The sequence below is a fragment of the Plectropomus leopardus genome, chromosome 19, assembly GCF_026936395.1.
Source record: "Plectropomus leopardus strain MGB_pleo_1.0 chromosome 19, ASM2693639v1, whole genome shotgun sequence".
Lineage (NCBI taxonomy): Eukaryota > Metazoa > Chordata > Actinopteri > Perciformes > Serranidae > Plectropomus > Plectropomus leopardus.
Window position 1 is genome coordinate 6,226,702 of NC_142194.1, and position 20,492 is coordinate 6,247,193.

Below are 20,492 nucleotides of genomic sequence, written 5' to 3' on the forward strand. Positions count from 1 at the left end.
TAAACTTTGAAGATTTAGATCTTTAGACGAGAATGGCCCTACTAAAAACAAAAAGTCTTGTCTTTGAGATTTAAAAAAAAAAAAGACAGTTTATGCAGCAACAGCAGGGGTCGCATTTTCAAAAGATAACACGCTGGAACCCAGTTTCAGAAGTTTGCCATTATTGTGTGAATGAAAGGCCAAACCGCCACAAAAGTTTAACGTTTCATGCAAGAACCATTGTCGAGTAAAAGGCCCCTTATATTTATTGTAGTTTATATTAATTGACTAATTGCTAATTAATGAATGAGAAATCAGCTTAATTAACCTGATGGATGTAAGATAGCTGAAACATTTCCAGAACAATGCATCATAAATCTGAGGGTTTTTTTTTTTTTGGCTGGATCCTGATGGACCTCTTTCTTTTTGGGGTAATTCTTTAACACTGATCTAATATTAAGATGATAATTTAGACTAAAAATACTGAAACATTGAAATGAGTCAGCGTGAGCTCATCAGTCCAACACTTGTCCAAAATAACTACAGTACATTGTGTAGGTCATATTATAGCCGGGAACACAGGTGAGGTTTTTAAAAAAAGCAGCAGGAGCATCAGTAGTACGAGCTAAAAAAAGAGCTGCATTAGGATTTTTCGTAGCCTGCGGATAATCAACAGTTATGTAACAACAGGACAAATAGACATACCCCTGTAGTGCTTTGGGAACGACTGGGATATTTCTTCTTTTATTGCATCCTCTGTTGCTTGGCAAATTGGAAGATGCCACTGATTTACTTCTTGCTCTCGGCGTGTAAACCAATATGCAGAAAGAACAAATGAGCCGCGGATACAACAACAGAGACTCATCTAAATTATTGCAGTGTTATTGTTTTAAATACTCTTTGTTTAGGCTGTGACTTAAATGTTTTTTTACCACTTAAAGAGGCAATTTGCCCAAATTAGAGGTAAAGCGTGTGCTGGCTCAGCTTGGATTTATATTAAGGACTCAGGAAAATAAGCCAGAATGTATAAACTGCGCCATATGGTTGTGTTTTGTTGGCAACCTTTGAGTCCCATTTGCAGGTGTAACATTAAGTCTTGTTATTTAGATGTGCTAGCACCAGACCACAAATAAAGAGCGCTAATCATGAGTCATTATAGTTTTATTTGCAGATAAGCTCGTGGCTCTTTGGAGGAAATATCAGTAGAATCTGTCCTTTCATAAACTTTAACATGTTACCCTGCTTTGTCCTGTGGTGGTCTGGCTTTAGGTTAATGTCAATTTCAACTTTGACACGCATGAGCTGATAACTAACTGGTTAATTTTGAAGAAAAAAAAAAGCAAAATAGCCGAAATACAAGAACTTTTCCTTTTAGTCAGGCATTAACTCTTAAAATTAGACATTTTTTGATTTACTTGGTGTATGCTATGAAATAGATGAATAGTAATAAATAATAATAATAATAAATAAATAACATCATAACAATATTGTACAAAACATTGGAACATTTCTTCCCCAGTTGCTCCTTGCCTTTTATCTCATGTTTTTAAAATAAAATACACAAATTTGCTTAGGGTTCAAAGGTTTATATAGTTGTGAAAGGCAGCAGAAAAGAAGTGCCCCTCCAGGTTTCAAAGGGTTAATCTATAAAAATGTCAATTACCAAATAATCTCTGAGTCTGTATAAAAAATGTTGCAACCGTTACCAGTGTCCGATACTAAAAAAGTGGACCAGATTGTAGGTGTTTAGCGCACTTAATAAACATACCTAAGTATAAAAGCTTGAAATCTAAAATAAGTCTGTCCAAACAAATCCAGTTTGTGTTATGTTTTAAATATTTATATATATATATATATATATATATATATATATATTGGACTATTCAGCGGGCAGTAGGCATTAGGAACATTCAGAAGTGTCTGCTTCCCACACAGTACATCAGTTTCTTTGCTCTCATGCAGCCTGGCTATTTTTTTTTAGCCTTCTTTCCTTGCAAAAGAGTATGATACACACATTAAATCAAAGCTGATATGAGCATTGTCCTAAATGCAGTTAACAGCTTGTGAAACTGCTGGCTCTGCTCGCCCTCCCTCTCTCGGTCTCCTTCGTACTGTTGCGCTCAGCACACCTGCTTTATGCCGTCCCCACAGACTCACAACAACCACCGTCCATAACAGTAACATCTCTCTGCTGGGAACCCTCATAACCGCTGCAGTTTGTCCTCCCTCGAAGAAAGGTAGAGTTGACAGGTTTGTCTTTATCACTGCAGGTAAAACAGCCAGAGACAAACAGTTCAGCGTGCCTCACTCTGCCTCCTCCTCCCTTTGTGCTGCTTTAAAATCAACACAAGGTTGAAATGTCCGTCAGCATGCACTTAACAGTGTTAACGTCCATCAGACGCTTTGTTAACTTTACTCTGTGTGTGTTTTAAACATAGATGAAGGTCAGTGTTAGTTAAAAGGCTTATATGAAGGTAGAGGCATGAGGATATATCATCCTGTTATTCTTTATGTGCCATTTGACAACGATTTTTAATAGTTTTGTCTGAACAGTGTTGCAAATTAGTAAAACATCTCTTATGATTTTCCACATAGCCAAAATGACATCCTTAAATGTGTCAATTTGTCTGATCAACAGGCCAAAAATCAAAGATATTTAGTTTAGAGAAAAGCAGCAAATCCCCACAATTATAGACTAGAAGCATAGAACATTTTTTGCTTGGGGAAAAAAAAGATTAAAAAAACAGATCAGAATAAATGCAGATTAATTTGCTGTCAGTCAGCTGATCACTTAATTGACTAACTGTTGCAATTCCAATGTGTCCAGTTACAACAAGCGAAAAACCCTTTTTTTCTCAAAAAGAAGGAAGTGATGATTTCGGATTGGTTGGTTTGTTTGTCAGCAGGATTATGGAAAAAATACTGGCTTGATTTTCAGAAAATTTGGTGAAAGGGTAAGGCAAGAGCAAAGGAAGAACCCAGTACATTTCGGAGTGGATCCAAATCACGGGGCCGATACACAAATGATTTTTCATATTCATTGCAAGAAAGGGGTTTGGCCTCGGAGTTTGTGTATGCTTGTCTAAACATTTGAAAGACTGAGACCAAAGTTTTTTTTATCTCTTTGTTGAACCTTGGATTATAGTTAACAAAAATATTCCCTGCAAAGATTATTTTTGGTCTCATCTCAGCATAGCGTTCGTGTTGTATATGGCTGTGTGCATGTACACAGTAAATTTGTGTGCGTTGTGTTTTGAATGAAAGTAGTTCCCTATTGTTTTACTCTGGCGGGATGTCAAAACCCTCCACTTCCTGTGGTAAACCAGCTCTGCCTCAGTTTAGCGGTCGAGAGAAAGCACTTCACAAGCTCCCTCACAGTAGACGTGTGTGTGTTCACATGCATGCTTGTGTTAGCTTACACTGAGGCTGATGCTAATGAAGATGTCCGCCAACTTTACAACCGAGCAGATGTCTGCGCTCTCATACGACTCGCTGCAGCTCACTGTGGGGCTGTGATTCATTTAGATGCTCCACTTTGTTGAGAGTCTGTTTAAATTCAGCTTAAATGAATGTCAGACCAGAGGAGACCAAACTTCAACACAGAACTGCAAACTTTTATAAACACTGTTGAGGATGAATCACGCAGTTGTTTGACAGCAGGAACAGTGTGGTGTCATTAGTTCTGCTAAAATGTCTGCTGATCAAAATTTTACTTTCGCAACTTCAGACACAAACAGATGATTAATCGATTGGCAGAAACCTAATACACGACAATTCTGATATCTCTGAAGTCGTTTATTGAGCAAAAGTAGCAAACACTTTATGATTTCCAAAGGCATTCTCCATTTTGTGCCATAAATTGTTTTTTTTGTTTTTTGTTTTGTTTTTTAACAAAAATGACAACCAGCTGATTTAAAGTACAATGAATCACTTAACATTTGGATAAATAACGAATTAAAACAGAATTGTTGGGCTGCAACTAAACATTATTTTATAATCAATTAATCTGCAGATTATTCTCATGATTAATCAATAATTGTTAAATCTATAAATAATTGTGAAAAATGCTCATCACATTTTGCCAGAGCCCAAGGTGATGTCTTCAAATTTCTTCTTTTGTCTATCCAACAGTACAAAACTCAAAGACTATCAAACATTTACACCATACATCATTTAATGACAAAAAAACAGAAAACTCTCACGGTAACAAGGTGAATAATTCAGCAAGAACTAACAAGTATTCGTTTAAAAGGCGCTGGAGCAGCCTCTTCTCCGGTGACATCAGAAGTTGCAGTTTGGCAGCAGCGTTTGTTGCTCTCTACAGGAATCAGCACTGATTCACTCTTGGCATTTACTTTTTCCAATTTCAAACTTTCCTTTCTTTATTTTATTTTTTTTTTACCACTCTTTAAATCAATCTCTATTTTGGTAAATTACCCGCAGTACATCTGCTCACACACAACAACTCCCATGTGAAATGCGAGACGTTTTTATTTGTGTGTGGGCTACCGTGTGCTAAATAAATGTCAGCATGTTTTATTATTGTAGCTAGCACATGATCCCTTTGTTTATACATCAGATTTATAGGGATTTCAGATAGTTATTCTCTGGAGAAAAGAAGCACATTTTAGGAAACGGGAATGTAAGGATTGTGTGAGCTTAATTAGAAATGTATTAGTTATAATAACAGATTTACCCAATTATATATTATTTTGTCTTCTGTCACATATTTAAGTTATGCGTCACAAAGAAACTGATAAAATAGGATGTCTTTCAAACAATTCATTAAATGAAATGTAATAAATGTTTTTCAAATTTGGCACAAACATCCACTTTGAGTAAAGGATGAATATTTTGGTGATCAAAAAAAAAGTCAAGGTCACTGTGACTTTATCACTCCCATTATCCTCAACGAGGTATCTTAAGAAGACCTTGAGGGAATTTCTTCAAATTTGGCACAAATGTCCACTTGACCTCAAGGATGAGTTGATTCGAATGCCTTATTCTTATGAAAATAATATCTCAAAAAAGCCTTGAGATTTCCTCAGATTTGGCACAAACGTCTAGCTGGACTCAACAGTGCTCAAAGTGATTGAATTTAGAGGTTGAAATTTGGTTCACTGTGACCTCCCAAAACATGTTTTGGGCCATAACTCAAGAAATCATATGCTTGTTGTGACAAAAATTCACACAAATGTTTAATAGGATAAAATGATGAGGTGATGGGTTTTATATCCAAAAGGACCAAAGTCAATCTCACTGCGATGTCAAAATGTTCTACAAAGACACTTTTCTGGTCATTTTTCAACACCATACTGTAACTGGACAGCAAAACAGTAATTCTACAGATATACTACAGTAATACTACAGATCCTTTACTCTGGCCTTTTCTCTCAGTACATGTGTTGAAAGTAGTGGTACACCTTCGGGATAAGCATAAATAGTTTTGCTGTACCTCCATTCGTGGCAGTAAATGCGTGTTTGTTGACTCACATCTTTACATCGCCTATATATTTAGTTGAGCTGCCTCTAAAATTAGCTCTGTAAAGACCCTTTAACACAACAGTTGGATTGTATAAAACCATGAAGGATAAAGTAAATTTTGAGCCAATCCTTGTAAAACAATATAATAAAATAACATTGTCATAACTCATGAACAGAAGAGGAAACATTTGGTCACATACTGCATCGGTGACACTAATCTTGAAACTGTGCTCGTTGTAAAGATCTTATGTGCTGCCGGGTGGAAGATGTGTGTGAAGCATCTTTGTTTTTACAGAAATGAATGTAAACTGTAATTGCAACTTGATGGGTTTGTGGAGGCATACAACTGTTGGGAGGTATTTCTAGTTACAGCTAAATAATTAACAATTATAAATGTCCCTCTTAATAAGGTCTGTTGGCAGGCCTTTACGAAAAAATGAAAAAAAAGAGCACTTTGGACATCAAGGGGCAGGTGCTCAAGCATTGTCAGCCTCTCCCTCTGCACTGAAAATTTCCCCTCTATTTTTAACCTGTAATGCTATTTTGATTAATGGTGAGAAAACCTTCCTGTGACATGGAGCATAACAGGTGTTTAATTAGGGGTCTTGGCGAGAAACTGGGGATTGACAACAAGTTGGCAACATTAGGGCCCCACAGAGACAATCAGCTCAGTTAAGAAAAAGCAAAGAACTGAACTTAACACTGAATCACTGCACGTCATGAATCACCTCACTGTCACTGAGTTAAGGATGTAATTCTCCGGGCTCCTAATATTGGGGATGTGTCTCAGTTACACAGCTCTTTTTCCTCTTTTTATTGTTTGCTATTTTTTGGGGTCTTACAAGCAAAAAACACACATTGATTGCACTTTTGGGACGAGTCTGTTGGTTCCTTTTGAGTGTGACGTGATCGATCAGTCACAGAAAAAGAGCCAGATCCATTTCAAATCGTAATTTGTTCCACCCTGTCAGAGTTTTAGGACATCCAGCATAATAGATCAAAACCTATGACTTGTCTGTCTTTTAAGCTCTTCTTTTTTTTTTTTTTTTACAAAATGTGATCACACAAAAGATCACAATTTATTGTAATCACCCTCAGACGGTACCTGGGAAGGATGCCTCATTTCAGAGCAGAGGTCACATTGAACACTGCAAACGCCGCCAGGTTCATCAAAGTCAGTCTGAGTGATAATGATAGCTGAGTTTCTCCGCCATGCTCCATGGGATCACTCTCAGATGTCACGCTGACTTCTCCCGTAATGACTCTTTGTCCAAGTGCGAAATTGGCTTGCTCCTTTGACATCCTAACACAGCACCGCGGTATTACAGCTCTGAAGAATAGCCAACAGAGTAAGTGCACCATTATTTCTCCTGTTTAGGGGACGATCTTGTAGCTTCGGAGAGAGCGGACCTTTGATTTTACAGCTGAATAGGATGTGGTTACAGGGTGTAGATTGTCTGCTCCGAGTTTGAATCAGAGCTCAGTTGTGTTCTTGTTGACTGAGTGCTTGACAGATGTTCTGTAAGAAACCACAATGATGTCCGCTGTTTGTCTCCGCGGTCAGAGAGAAAACACATCTCTGTCTTCTGTCAGCCGTGGGTCCTCCCCTTTCGTGTTCCCCGCTTAATAGGCCATTGATCTGTGTGGCGGGACATTGTGCGGCGATCACTGGTTACAAGAGAGCAATCTGTACACAAGAATAGAAGCTTTCTCTTTTGAATAAAAGAGCGACAAAGATGTGTTTGTCAAGACTAAAAAGAAACAGTAGTGGAGAGAAAGGAGGCAGCTGTAAAGAGGTAAACCCTCAGTGGTGCTGCGTGGAATTTTTCCAAAAAACGTCGATAAAAAAACGAAACCTGTTTTTCTTTTATTAATGACACAATTTCAAGACCGTTTAGCTTAGGTTGTACAGATTATAGAGACATTAATCCTTTGAGGATTTTCAAAAAAAAATGACATATCAGTTAGCAACAATACCAATGTAGTCATGACGGTCCATTTCTATTGCAAAAAGGTACATCACCACTGAAGAAGATGAGGCCCAAAAATTAGTGATATATTGTATATAATCTATAGCTTTTTTGTCCCCTGCTCATTTGAATTATCAATACCGCTTCACATGTGAACTTTTGAGCGACTGAACTCGTCTGATGACAAGCAAGCTGCTCAAAACGTCACCTGAGGTGCTAATCGGATTCACCGCAGGAGCATAGCAAGTGTGCAAAATCTATTACTGTACATCACTGAGCTCTCCGCTCACAACATCACACTCTGCATATGTGCTTGAATGCGCGTGTTTTCATGGCTCAGTGTGCTCTGAGCTAGTGTGCGTCATCTTCTGTATTGACTTTCACGACATTGATTTTACTAGACGATGTGGCTCATCAGGTATACGAGGCAGCAGAAACTGTGGTTTTGTCTGGTTGTATCGCTGAAAATTTCTCAAACATTTCCCAAAAATGTTATGTTTTGATTGCATAACATGCCACATTTTGTTTCTTTGCCTGTTAATTTGACACCTCCTGACATGAACCCTGTAAATCCTCTGCAGAGCGCCTCCTGTCTGCAATCAGTGTCAATCTCAGGCTGGCCCAGTTCTCACACAATCATGCCCCATGGCTTATTCTATCTGTCCATCGACAAGCTTGATCCGTCCACCAGCGAGCCAATCTAGCCCGCTGTGTGGCTACTGGCACTCAGTGTGTGAATCTGCGATGGGCAAGATAATACTTGAGTGTTTGTTTGGGTTTCCCGGGCTGATGGTGAGCTCTGTGATTGAAACACAATGGGGGGGGGGGCTCACCAAAGTATAAAATCCTTTTGTGATAACACACATTCTTGTTTTTCTGCTTAACCCTTTAAAACTGGAGTGACATCACTTTTCTTGTGCTGCTTTCAGATGCCTTTCACCAGAATGAGCAGCTTGGTTAGAAATGTTTTTTTGCATATTTTTCACAAATTGCAAGAAATTATCTTGTTTGTTTTTTGTACTTTTTTTTGTTGTTGTTGTTCTGCTGTTTTATGCCAATTTTTTGACAATTTTTGGTCATTGGTCATTTCTTCTTTCGTTGCTCATTGCAGCCTTCCCGTGTTTTTGATATAAATCAAGCCTATTTTCCCAGGTTTCAAGGCGTTACTGCAGCAATCTTTGATCTATCTACACTTTGAAAATCCACTCATACATCATGATAGATTTTTATTAATAGTGCACTTAATTCCAGCGGGATGTATTTATTCTGAAATCATTTGTTTCAAACCTCCTCTGCTGGCCTGTTGTGCGTTACAGTAGATCCTTCCACACTTGAGCAGGATTATGAAACAATCCCCCGGTGACTCTGACTGTGATGCCCAGCGATGCCGCCCCTCCGCCCCCCTCATTTCAGCTCCATCTAGTGTGGCTAATTCCGCCTGCCTGCTCCCTTGGGCGTAATTGATCCTCATATCATTAACCGTATGTGGATCCATCCTGGGAAACGCCCACTGTTTTAGTCCTCGCTCACTGAACCGTAGAGCCCAGTGAGCTCTGTGATTGTGCCTCGAACACACACTCTGCACGCAACAGTGACTGTAATGTAAACTATTTTATTATCTGCACGAGCAGGCCGCAGTGATAGAGGCTGTTTAGGCTAAACATGGGGAGGCGGAGGGCATGGAGCTTGGCGGCGAGGTCCCCCTTTGCCACCATAAGGAGCCGCTTGCGCCCCACGAGGAAGGGCGTGGAGGGGTTGTGTTTGAGCAGCGTGCTGGAGGTGCTCAGGTCGCTCTCCTGGCTGATCGGAGAGGAGGAGGTGGCCCAGCTGTTGGCCTCCTCGCCGCGCTACCAGCACCACCGAGCTTACTCCTTGTCTTTCTCTTTCTGCTCTTCCTCTGCAGATGGTGGGAGCGAGGACTTGGCAGACCCCCGCTCGCCCAGTCTAGACCCGCACCTGAGCCACGTTGGCCAAGGTAAGCAAACAAAAACTAGATTTGTGCTTGAAAATTAACCATTTCAAGTTAACAAAGACAAAAGTTACCAACCCAATCACCAGTAAAAAATATTGTCATTGTACGTTCCTGCACACCACTCATACATTACATTTCCTATTATGCAGCTGATATTTTTGAATTTTACATTCAGTAACGCTGTGGTTAACGTGACATAAGCTAAGGCACAAAACCCACGCGGTTATTGTAAAGAAAAGATTGAGTCTAGATGTAAAAAAAGAAACCGGTTTTGGTGGCAGGCAATCCCAGCAGGTAACACAGCGATGTCTCTGTAGTAGACAGCAGCTTTTAACGGCACTATCAAGTTGGAAACGCACCGATGTCTCGGTCAAAAACAACCACTTTTTGGGACACCCAATAGCTCACCTGGTATAACGGGCGTCCAGTGTACAAAGGCTGTGTCCTTGCCGCAGCGGCAGTGAGTTCGACTCCACCCTTGGCTCTTTACTGCATGTCATCCCCTCTCTCCCCGTTTATAGCTGTCCTATCAGAATCAAGGCATAAAAATATATATATATATAAAAAACGCAAAGACATTGTTGCGTTTCCAGCAAGAAATGCAACAATGTCTGAGTTAAAAACAAGCGCTTTTTGCAACACTATCTCACGGATGTCTGATGACCACCCGCTGGAAACACATTTACATTGTTAAAATACAACCCCTTATTGTGCCACTTTTCGTCAGGAAATGCAGTGATGTCTCAGTAGAAACCAATCACTTTTAGTGGCACTGTCCCAGTGGGAAATGGCAAATTCATGGAAAAAATAACCACTTTCTGTAGCAGTATCTTGGCAGGAAACCCAGCAATGTCTGTAGAAAAAAAAACACTTTTTAGTGGCACTTTCCCAGCTGCAAATGCTGCAATGCTGTTTCTTGTGGAACTTTCCCTGCAAAGGAAAAACAAAGGCTTTATTTGGCAATATCCCCAGTGAAAACACAGCAATGTCTCGATAAAACCAAACCGCTTTTCCTGGTGCTATCCCAGCAGGAAAGGTGGCAATGTCTCTGTAACAAACAACTGCTTTTTGAGGCACTATCCCGGCGAGAAATGCAGCCTTATCTTGGTATTAAGCTAGGCTTGTTGTGCCAATATCCTGGCTGGAAATGCAACTATGTCTTGGTGAAAAACAGCCATTTCTTGTAGCTGCAGCAATGTCTCTATTAAAAAATAACCGCTTTTCATGGCAATATCACAGCAAGAAATGCAGTGATGTCTTTGTAAAATACAGCCAATTTTAATGGCACTTCCCAGAAGGAAACAAAGCGATAACTTGATAAAAAAAAAACCAACAACTCGTAATTGTACTGTTCAGGCAGGAAATTCAGAGATGTCTACATAAAACAACTGCTTTTTGTGGCACTATCCCCTGTGGAAAAACAGCGAGGGATCAGTAAAAAACACCTGCACTCAGCGGCTAAAAGTCCAAAACAGTGGCAGGATGTTAAAACATAACAGCTTTTCTTGTTTTTTGGTCTTGAACAGTGGCTGCAGCTTTAGGCGCCTCACTAGATGTCATGCAATCCAGTGTCTCCTCCACCCTCTGGTGACAAAATCAGCTCATATACTGCATCACATTAGAAATGTTGATATGACGCATATAAAACTTACAAATGTAACATGTTTATAGTTTGCAGAAACATACAATACCAACATTTTCTTTGTGTGATTGGGCTGAAGTTGCAGGTATTAAGTGTGGCGCCTTCACAGATTCATGAAATTTAGTTCTGCCTGTGAAAGCCATCAAGGCACCGTGGCAATAGCTTCTCTTCTGTTGCTTATTATGGAGAGTATTGAACTGCTCCCAGGCGTGGATGTGTGTTTTGTGAGTGAATGAGAAGCTGGGTTGCTGAGAAACAGTGTGCAAGCTCTTTTCCTACCTTTACCTTCTTGTTTCCTGTAATACTTCTCTCTTGGCGGTCTCTTTCCAGACTCCATTGCTTCTCCCTTAATGTTTCCCCAGCAGAAACCCATAGAGGCCGTGTTTGCCAAGTTGTATTTTACTCGACTTTATAGCAGAAAACTTTACAACTGCTGGAAACTAGTGGAAAGTTATATTTACAGGGCGAGAACTGCATGAATTTTATATTCCTGTAATTCTGCCTGTAAGTGTGAGTAACTTCTGTTGGAAAGAGGCTGTACAAAACAGTCTTGTGTTTATCAACAGGGGGAATGTCAGAGCTTGGCAGGAAATGTTTTGGGCAATTATAATTTTTTTTCTCCCCTCCTCGTGCATGTTTTGAGCCGAACACTTCGACGAGTAGGTGTTTGTGTTTATTTCCAGGCATGGAGTGGCCCTTAAACATGTCTCTCATCACAGTCTAAAATAAAACACCATCATTTCCCCCTCGACGCTTTTGTTCTCTGGATGTCGCCACTGAAGTGCGGCTTTTCCTCCCTCGCCGCTCTCCATCTTTTCCCGAAATCGCACCCTTTTGATTTCTACTTCAACATTTTACAGTTTGCATGTGTTTGAGACTGTGCAACAAAAAGTGCTCAAAGGGACAGTTCACCCTAAAATCAAGAATATCTATTTTTCCTCTCAACTGTAGTACTATTTATCAGTCTAGATTGTTTTGGTGTGAGTTTTTGAAAATTAGAGACATCGGCCGTAGAGATGTCTGCCTTCTCTCCAATATAATGGAACTAGATGGCACTCGGCTTGTGGTGCTCAAAGCGCCAAAAAATTCATTTGAAAACCTCAACAGCAACGTCTCTTTTCCAGAAATCATGACCTGATTTCTAGTTGTGCGAAGGCTCAACGCGAGTGGCCTGTGCCGTTGCGAGCACTTGTGTGGTGGTATATGTTTGTGTCGGTCTGCAGTTACACTTCCTAATTGTCAGTTCACAGTTTGATTGATTCAAAACACTCCTGAAACACACATAACACATTATAGCAACAATAGCAAACACCAGGACAAAATTTGGCTCACAGATGAAACACTTTTCTTTTGCCACACGTATGCTAACACCATTAGCATAAGCCTTTGACAAATAAATAAATTTGCCTAAAGGCTAACAGAGGTTTCCCTTAATCATATGAACCGGGATACATCACGCACTAGAGTTAAAATGCTTAACTTGACTTTAAAATTATGTTCCAGAATTATTTCAGTTTTTGAAGCACTTTCAATAGATAATTTCCATGTTTTTTAACTTTACGTCATTGATGTTTTTGTTTTGGTTTAAGTATTATTATTTATTTATTATTATTTGTTTTGTTTTTTACTAATTTCTAGGTAATTTTTCTCATTCTTTGCGTAATTCCTTGGTAAATTTTTTCGGTCATTTCTTCTTTCACTGACGTCTTCTTGTTTTTGAAAGAAATCATGCTAATTTGCTCGGGTTCCAAAGGGTTAAGTAAGGTTTTGAATGCAGAACTTTTACTTGTAGTTAAGTATTTTCACACTGTCGTATTAGTACTTTCACTTAAGTAAAAAGTCCTTTGCCACCACTGCTTAGATGTCATAATTTTTTTTACCTCTGTGGAGAAATGATTTATTCTGTTAAAATTTGTTGTTTTCGTTCGGTGTTGGAACGCATTAAAACGGAGTTGACGACTGATAATTGCTACCAGAATACCAAGTCCCCTCTTTGGTATTCACACCGAGCTCTGCATACATGAGGAGAATTTCCATGCTTGGGGATGTAACCGCTGCTCTGGCTGTTGTTTTTGCTGTTGCAGTGACATTCCCCAGTGAATGCATGGACTGTCTCCAGCACTTCTGGAGCCTCAGAGAGACGTGTGCGACTGTTATTTCTATACTATTTCTATACTGGCGTATTTGCGTTACAGCAACCCATTTGACCCTGTCCCAACTGTCACACAGGCTCCCCTCTGGGACTTGTCACGGATTAGTGTCTGATAATGGCTTCATGTCTCACTGTGGCGGCTGCTGTCTGATGGGAGACTCTTGCTTGACCCGTTGGTTTTGCAGATCCGTCTGCAGGGACATGGGCAGTCTGAGCTGGAGCTGATTCACAAAATGGATGTTGTGTTTACAGACAGCTGGCTGGGTTTTGTTCACTGGGGAATGTGTGTGTGTGAAGTTAAAAAAAAAACCTAAGTTGTTATAATTTCTGGTTTTTGAAACGAGAGAAAAAAAAGGGGTGGGTGAGTGACGGAGAGTGGTTGTTTGTCCTCCGTCTGTAATTACTCCTCATTGTGAAAATAAATCGCTCTCTCGTGATCATGACTCTGCTCTTTTTGGGTTTGTTTAAACACATTTCAGATGGTTAGAAAATCCTCCGTTATTATATAAAAATTGTTGGGTGTTCTCGTGTCTCTGTGAGACTTGCAGAGGTCGGGTAGCAGGCTGTAGTTTCTAACAGTGAATGTAAACGGCACGTGTTGCCTGCAGGGCTGTTCTCTCTTCTGGGTCACGCCAATCTTGTTGCGCTCAATACTGGTGTTGCAATCGGGGGACCAGGCTGAGGTACTGTCAGAGGTGTCTGTCACTCACTCTCTACAGTGGTGGACAGATAGAAACACCAGCAGAGTCCAACACAGAAACCCTAATAAACACAGTTTGTGCAAAAACAGTTTATTTGTGTGAGAGAAAACTGTAGCGGTTTTGGTGATCAATATTTTTCTTTTGTCATTTGCAGCTTGTTAACTCACTAAAGCTCATAGACTATATTAAGTATTATAAGGAAAAAATGCCACAAAATTGGTTCTGATTGGACTTAAGCCTTTAAATCTCAAATATCTGGCAGAACAAGTTTGACATTTTTAGGTTACATTAAAAAAATCTTACTTTTGTTTACAGTCAAAATCAGCATTTTTGAAAAATGATGAAAAAATGAATTTTTTTCCGTTTGTTTTTAAATGTCACCTATAAAAATAATATAAAAATGTTCTTGTTTGCATTTCCAATTTTATTTTGTTTGGGGATATCATAGAGTTTATTTTTTATTTAAAAAAAACCAACAGAATACTTTTTTTCATGAATATAATAAACCACATTTACATTGATAAAATTGAATATTTCTTTAAAAAATGTTTTATGGATAAATTTCCAATTTTGGAGACAAATGGGTTGAAGATTTGCTGTGTTTATTTGTGTTTCATATTTTTGTAAGTTATCCACATAGTTGAAGTCTATCTCCATCCATTCTTATATGAAGTCTCTGTGTTTTATTTATACCGATTGAGCAGAGAAAAGCGTCTCATCCTGTTTTGTCTCCCCTCCCATCCTGCAGGTGGCAGCATAGACAGCGACTGTGCCTTTGAAGGAGACTACGCCGTGCCCCCGCTCTCAATGACCGAGGGCATGCAGCACATTCGCATAATGGAGGGCGTGTCACGCTCATTGCCCTCCTCCCCGCTGCTCACCCACCAGACCATCAGTGTCAGGCTGCAGCCAGTGAAGAAGCTCACAGGTAAAGACACTGACTGCAGTTAAGAGAAGTCATAAAGCGTGTTCAAAACCTGTGTTTGGAAAGAAAAACCACAGCTGACAGAGATGTGGGCTAAATCTGGTTCAGATTTGTCTTGTACGCACATGCTCGCCTGTAGCTGTCCTCCCCCGTAGACTCATTGTGCTAATACAGCCTCCGTTAACCCTTCACTGTAGGCTGGATCAGAGAATCACGCTCTTACTCACCCTCTGATTCTGAGTGGAAACATAAAGCAGGGGCTGGAAAACACTGCAAGATCCAATTCTTGTAAACACCAAAGTCTTATCTAATATACAGCACGAGAACAACTGATGAGCTGGGATATGATAGAAATAAAAATAAAATTGAAAAAAAAGGATATTTTTTTATTTTTATTTTATAGAAACAATGGAATATATTTTTCTTTTAATTTATTATTGATAAAATGGAATATATTTTTTATTTACTTTTTAATAGATACATTTGAATATATATTTCTTTTTATTCATTATGGATGTAATGGAATAAAACGTGTTTTTTTAAGATATAGTGGAGTATATTTTTTAGTATTAGTATTAAGGGTTTTTTTAAAGGTATTATATAACTTATTTTGATTTTGATTTTTTTCATAAATGTAGAGTATTTTTTATTTTTGTTGTTTTATAGCTATAATGGAACATGTTATTTGTTTTAATTTTTTAATTTTTTAAAAAGATATAATGGAATGAATATTTATTTTTTAATAGATATAATGGAATATATTTTTTGTTATAGATAGCACAGAGAACAGCTGATGGACTGGGTGCTGTGGTCAGCCATATTGCTCTTTATCTCCCACCACTAATCATTTCCTTCCACACTCACCCCTGACATTCAGAGAGCATCTCCCCGTTAACTGGATCATGAGTCTGTGTCTGCTTTTATTCTGAAAAGGGAAGCTGTGGTCACAGCGTGGACGTCCGAGGCCTCTGCTGCTGTGCTGGTTTTCAAAATGAAATATTGACATTGCAGCTATCTGTGCAGCCTCCACACAGAGAGCAGAGTGGGTGTGAAGCAGTTCGATCCAGCAGTCACCACTAGGGTGCACCAGCCTCTCAGCTACTTTGCATCATTAACCATTTGTGATATGCCAGGGGGGAGTTTGGTTTTTACATCATACAGAATGATTTATGCTCTCTCCCGGGTCATCTAAAGTGTGGGTTTTAAAGAGGAAACACACCAGAGCTGATTTTCTTTCATTTCACCTGGGTGTGCCACAGCGCTGTAGGAGGGCTCTGTGTGGGTGACAGCATCCAGCAGTGGCTGTTTGTGGGGGATCAGGACTTGAGAATTTCACACCAGGCTTTTTTTTCTGTTCTCCCTGCTGTTACAGGATCCATTTGTATTTTTCTTTAACTTCACGTTTCGTGGCAGATGCAGCCTAATTTGACGTCTACACTTTGATCTGCATGAATCAAAGTGAATTTTTTAGATTGTCAGTGTGTATGTGAGTCTGTACATGTATATACTGTATGTGTGTGTGTGTGTGTGTGTGTGTGTGTTTATGCCCATCACAGAGGAACACGCTGTTTCAGAATAGCGTGATTAATGACAGCAGTGCCATCTCATTTGTACTATTCTTATTTCGCGGCTGACGCAGAGAGAGGTCTGTTTGCAGTATTGTCACACATGCCGTCACTTGGCTCGTTATATTGTGGCTGTCAGGTGCTGCTGGTTGTGAAGGCGGCTTTGTATTTTTAGATTTTTAACTTGGGAATTAGGCATCCTCTCATTTTTAATATGCTGAATGTCTCAGCAGTGCACGGCTCAACACTAACTTTTAAAAGTGGTTGCCACACTAGCATCAGCTTTTGGTTAGGACTGGGTACTGGTACTCAATATCCTCAAAGTGTTGACCAAAATAACGCAATATCACATGTAACTGAAACATCTCAATGCAAACAATACTTGATTTAATCCTATTTGGGCTTTGGTTCTGATACCAGACTGTCCCAACTCCCTGTCGGATCAGCAAACTTTCTGCCATCTGTAGAGCTGCTGTCCTCAAACAGTCAATCATCTGCCCGGTTAGCACAATCCAACATATGCAGCAGCGGCTCACATTAAGCTGTGAAATGGTCCTGACAAAAACTCCACATCAAGCCTCGACTCTGTGATTAAACTCATTAATAACCTCAAGGTAACGTTAGCCGTATCTTGTTAGCAGTTAGCACATTTTACTGTGGATGTGACCTGAGCTCACACTCCCTCAGCAGCAGCTACAAACCACACAGTCTGTGGTGTGTTGAGGTTGAGCACTGTGTGTTTGACAGAGTTTGCAGCTGAGTGTGCCGAAATGCCACCAAAGCATTCGCCACCTTATTCAAAATATGGGTATTGACTGATAATAATACATTTTCATAATACATCTTAATTTTTAAGAGCCTTCCAAAACACTCAAGGTCACCATACAAGGCAGAGTTAAAAAACAGCACTGAAACAACAGATCAATTAAATAATTATAATAATAATATCTAATAATAATGATAATAATAATAATATAATTATTAATAAATAAAGACAAGTTTACAGTGTATAAAATTATAATGAACAAAGTTTTAGTGTGACAGAATCAAGCTGAAGAGGGATCAAACTGAATGAAGTGCTCTGCTGGTATTGGTTTCACTTTAAGGTTTCCAGCATTGGTACTGGTATTGTAATTTTTTAACCATTAGAACCCAGGCACGACATCGCTTTTCTGGTGGTACTTTCAGACACCTTTTACAAGTATTTAAACTTCTTTCATCGTGTCTTTTTTCTTTCTTAGTATTCGTTTTTATTCTTTTGTTGTGTGTGTCTTTCTCCCTTATGTATCTGTTTCAATTGTGTATACATCCTGAAAAAAAATTTTAAAAGCTAGAGAAATGTCAAGGGAAGAAAGAAAAAACTTTCAAAAGCAATATTTGTAATTATCATAATAATTTGTAATTATCATAATTACATATTATGTTAAAAAATATAATTTTAAGCACTTTTACCTTGTAATTTACTTGTTTGTTTGTTATTTTTTAAATTCTTTTTTATTTCTAATTTTCAGGTATTTTTCTTGTACTTTTTTTCTTAAAGATTATTGGGTTATTTTTTCTTTCGTTGCTCATTGCCTTCTTCCTGTGTTTTTGGAAGAAATCAAGCTAATTTGCTCAGGTTTCAAAGGGTTGCACAATACCCAGCCTTACTTTTGGTTGCCAAAACTGAAAATATTTTAGCCATTTGTCATTTGTTGTCTCTATTTTTATATGTTAAAAAATGGTTACTACCAATGACAGCCAAAGGCCAAGAATTGGTTGCCTATTTCTCAAACCGTTGATGGTTACTGTCAAGCCCCAACTTCATTTTTAGCTTTTTGTGATTTGTTTTTTACTCTGCATATTTTGGCCTCTTCCCGTCATCTTGAGTATTTATGTATGTTTGTGCACATGACAGTGAGAGATATAATTTCGGTAGGATTACTGTGTTTATTCTTTCTGGATGTATGTCTCTGTCACACCACCTTTTGTGCATTATAATTTAGTATAATGTTGGAATAATTAAGTCCCTTGACAATGGAACAAAGCAAAACTTTACAATTTTTGTATTTTGTGACCTCAAAGGACTGAAATCTATGCATTTGACTCTCTTACTGACTAAATGTGAAAAGCCTTCACATTGAGGGTCATCCTTCAGATCACACGTCAGTATGTCTTTTAATAACTAATAAGAGCTGAACCGCTCCGGCACAATCACGCCTGGCCCTAAAACAACACGCACAAAAAGTCCTCAAGTGCCCCGCAGGTCCTCCAAGTCCTCCAAGTCCTCACAGACCTGTGTCTGCCCTCAAGTGGCGTCAAGCACCAGATTGCACCAGGTCTGAACCACCCGGCTTTCTCACCCTTTAATTAATTCAACTCAGCACCACTTCCTGCACAGCTTGACAGCACCAGGCTTGTGTGTGTGTGTGTGTGTGTGTGTGTGTGTGTGTGTGTGTGTGTGTGTGTGTGTGTGTGTGTGTGTGTGTGTGTGTGTGTGTGTGTGTGTGTGTGTGTGTGTGTGTGTGTGTGCTGGCGTCAGAGGGCAGAACCCCCCCAGAGCCAGAGATGGCAGAGGTGGGAGAGGGAGAGGTGGCAGATGAGCGCATTAGAGAGCAAACAGCAGCAGGTCTAAAGGCTGCACAGCTTTGATCCCCCTCCCTCCCACGGTGGCCTCCACCAGCCGCAGCCTCTCTTTGCCCTCCTGTGGCAGAGTGGCAGAGAGGACTTGAGTTATTCAACCTCAAGGCTCTGGTAGAATGAAAATGCTATGAAAGCACTGACCTTTTTAGAGAATCATTGAGTTTGTGATTTAATCCTCTCTGCCTGCATGAGGACTCTCAAGGGGGCCCTTAGATGCTCGAGGGGTCAACTTGTGAAACCGATTGGTGAGGCAGGCAGAAGCCACACTATACTGTACCATGTCATCGTGCTGGACTCATTTCAGGTTTATATGTTGCTGGGATCACATGCTGGTGACTCCAGATTAGGGCTGCAACTAACCATCCTCTATCATCACTCAGTACTTTGAAACGTAAGCAAATTTGTTTGATTTCTTTTAAAAACAGGCGAAAAAAGCATCGAGAAGGGTGAGCCACAAGAAATGGCTCAAAAATTAGCAAGAAATTAGTAAAAAAATAGTTACAAGAAAAATAGCAAACAAAGTGAAACAGAAGAAAAAAGAAAATTGCCTCTATAAAGTACTAAAAATAATAATAAATTAGATTTTTTTACTAAGAATTATAAACATTATTTTATAATGTGTGTGTATCAGTACTTGTTTTCAGCACATTTTAAAAAGAAATATGGGTAACTGATAACTTTGGTTACTGCGATTGTAATATGAAATTTTCATACTGTTTCATCTTTATGTCCATTGGTGATGTTACCCAAATTTTGGCAACACTAGGCTCAACTCTGGATTGTATGCATAGAGGGTCTTTAACCCTCTGAAACTTGATGAAATTGAAGTTTCCTTAAAATAATCAAAGAAAAAATTAAGTAAGAAAAAACAGACAAATGGTAACATAATTTTGCATAAAAATAATAAATACTGTGTAGTTTTCTTGACCTTTTTCACAACATTTTTTTGCAAAAGTTCTCATTGCCTTTTTTCCAAATTTTCTAAAGAAATCAAACTAAGTCGTGGTGTAATTCCTTTCTCCTGCTGTGAACGCATCAAAACGTGTTTCAGTTTTGCAACATTCCTTGGTCTTCATGCATTTGTCAACGATCCCCCGACCACCATGTTTACATTGTCTATTTTTAGTCGGCTCTTATCTAAGGCCACGAGTCGGGATGATGGCTCATCCTCTCAGCGATATCTCACTGGCTGATTGTTATGAGTTGTAATCACTGATTGCTTATTTGTTCCTTAATAAACGCCTCGCTCAAGTGTCAGGCTCGCCAGAGACCTCGCCCCAGCTGATTGACTGGTCCTGCTCCACTGTGAAACATTTAAAGGGAACTATTTCAACATTTCTCCCCAGATTACACTGCTTTCCCCTAATTAATGGCAGCAATCAATACAATTACTCCCTCCCCGTGGATTGCCACATAAAGGTGGAAAATTGCTTTTGGCCTTAAAACATGAGAATAAGCTTGATTTAATTATACAGCCTAT

General features: G+C 39.3%; 1 protein-coding gene across 7 annotated transcripts in view; it reads left to right on the forward strand.

Annotated features, from left to right (window-relative positions):
- tanc2b (tetratricopeptide repeat, ankyrin repeat and coiled-coil containing 2b) overlaps window positions 1–20,492 on the forward strand; it is a 195,687-nt gene that overhangs the window by 77,103 nt on the left and 98,092 nt on the right. For all 7 annotated transcript variants that reach the window (XM_088069805.1, XM_088069810.1, XM_088069806.1 and 4 more), the window contains 2 exons: window positions 9,337–9,408; window positions 14,649–14,828. In XM_088069805.1, the coding sequence (XP_087925931.1) occupies window positions 9,337–9,408; window positions 14,649–14,828 (252 nt within the window). The remainder of the gene's footprint in view (window positions 1–9,336; window positions 9,409–14,648; window positions 14,829–20,492) is intronic.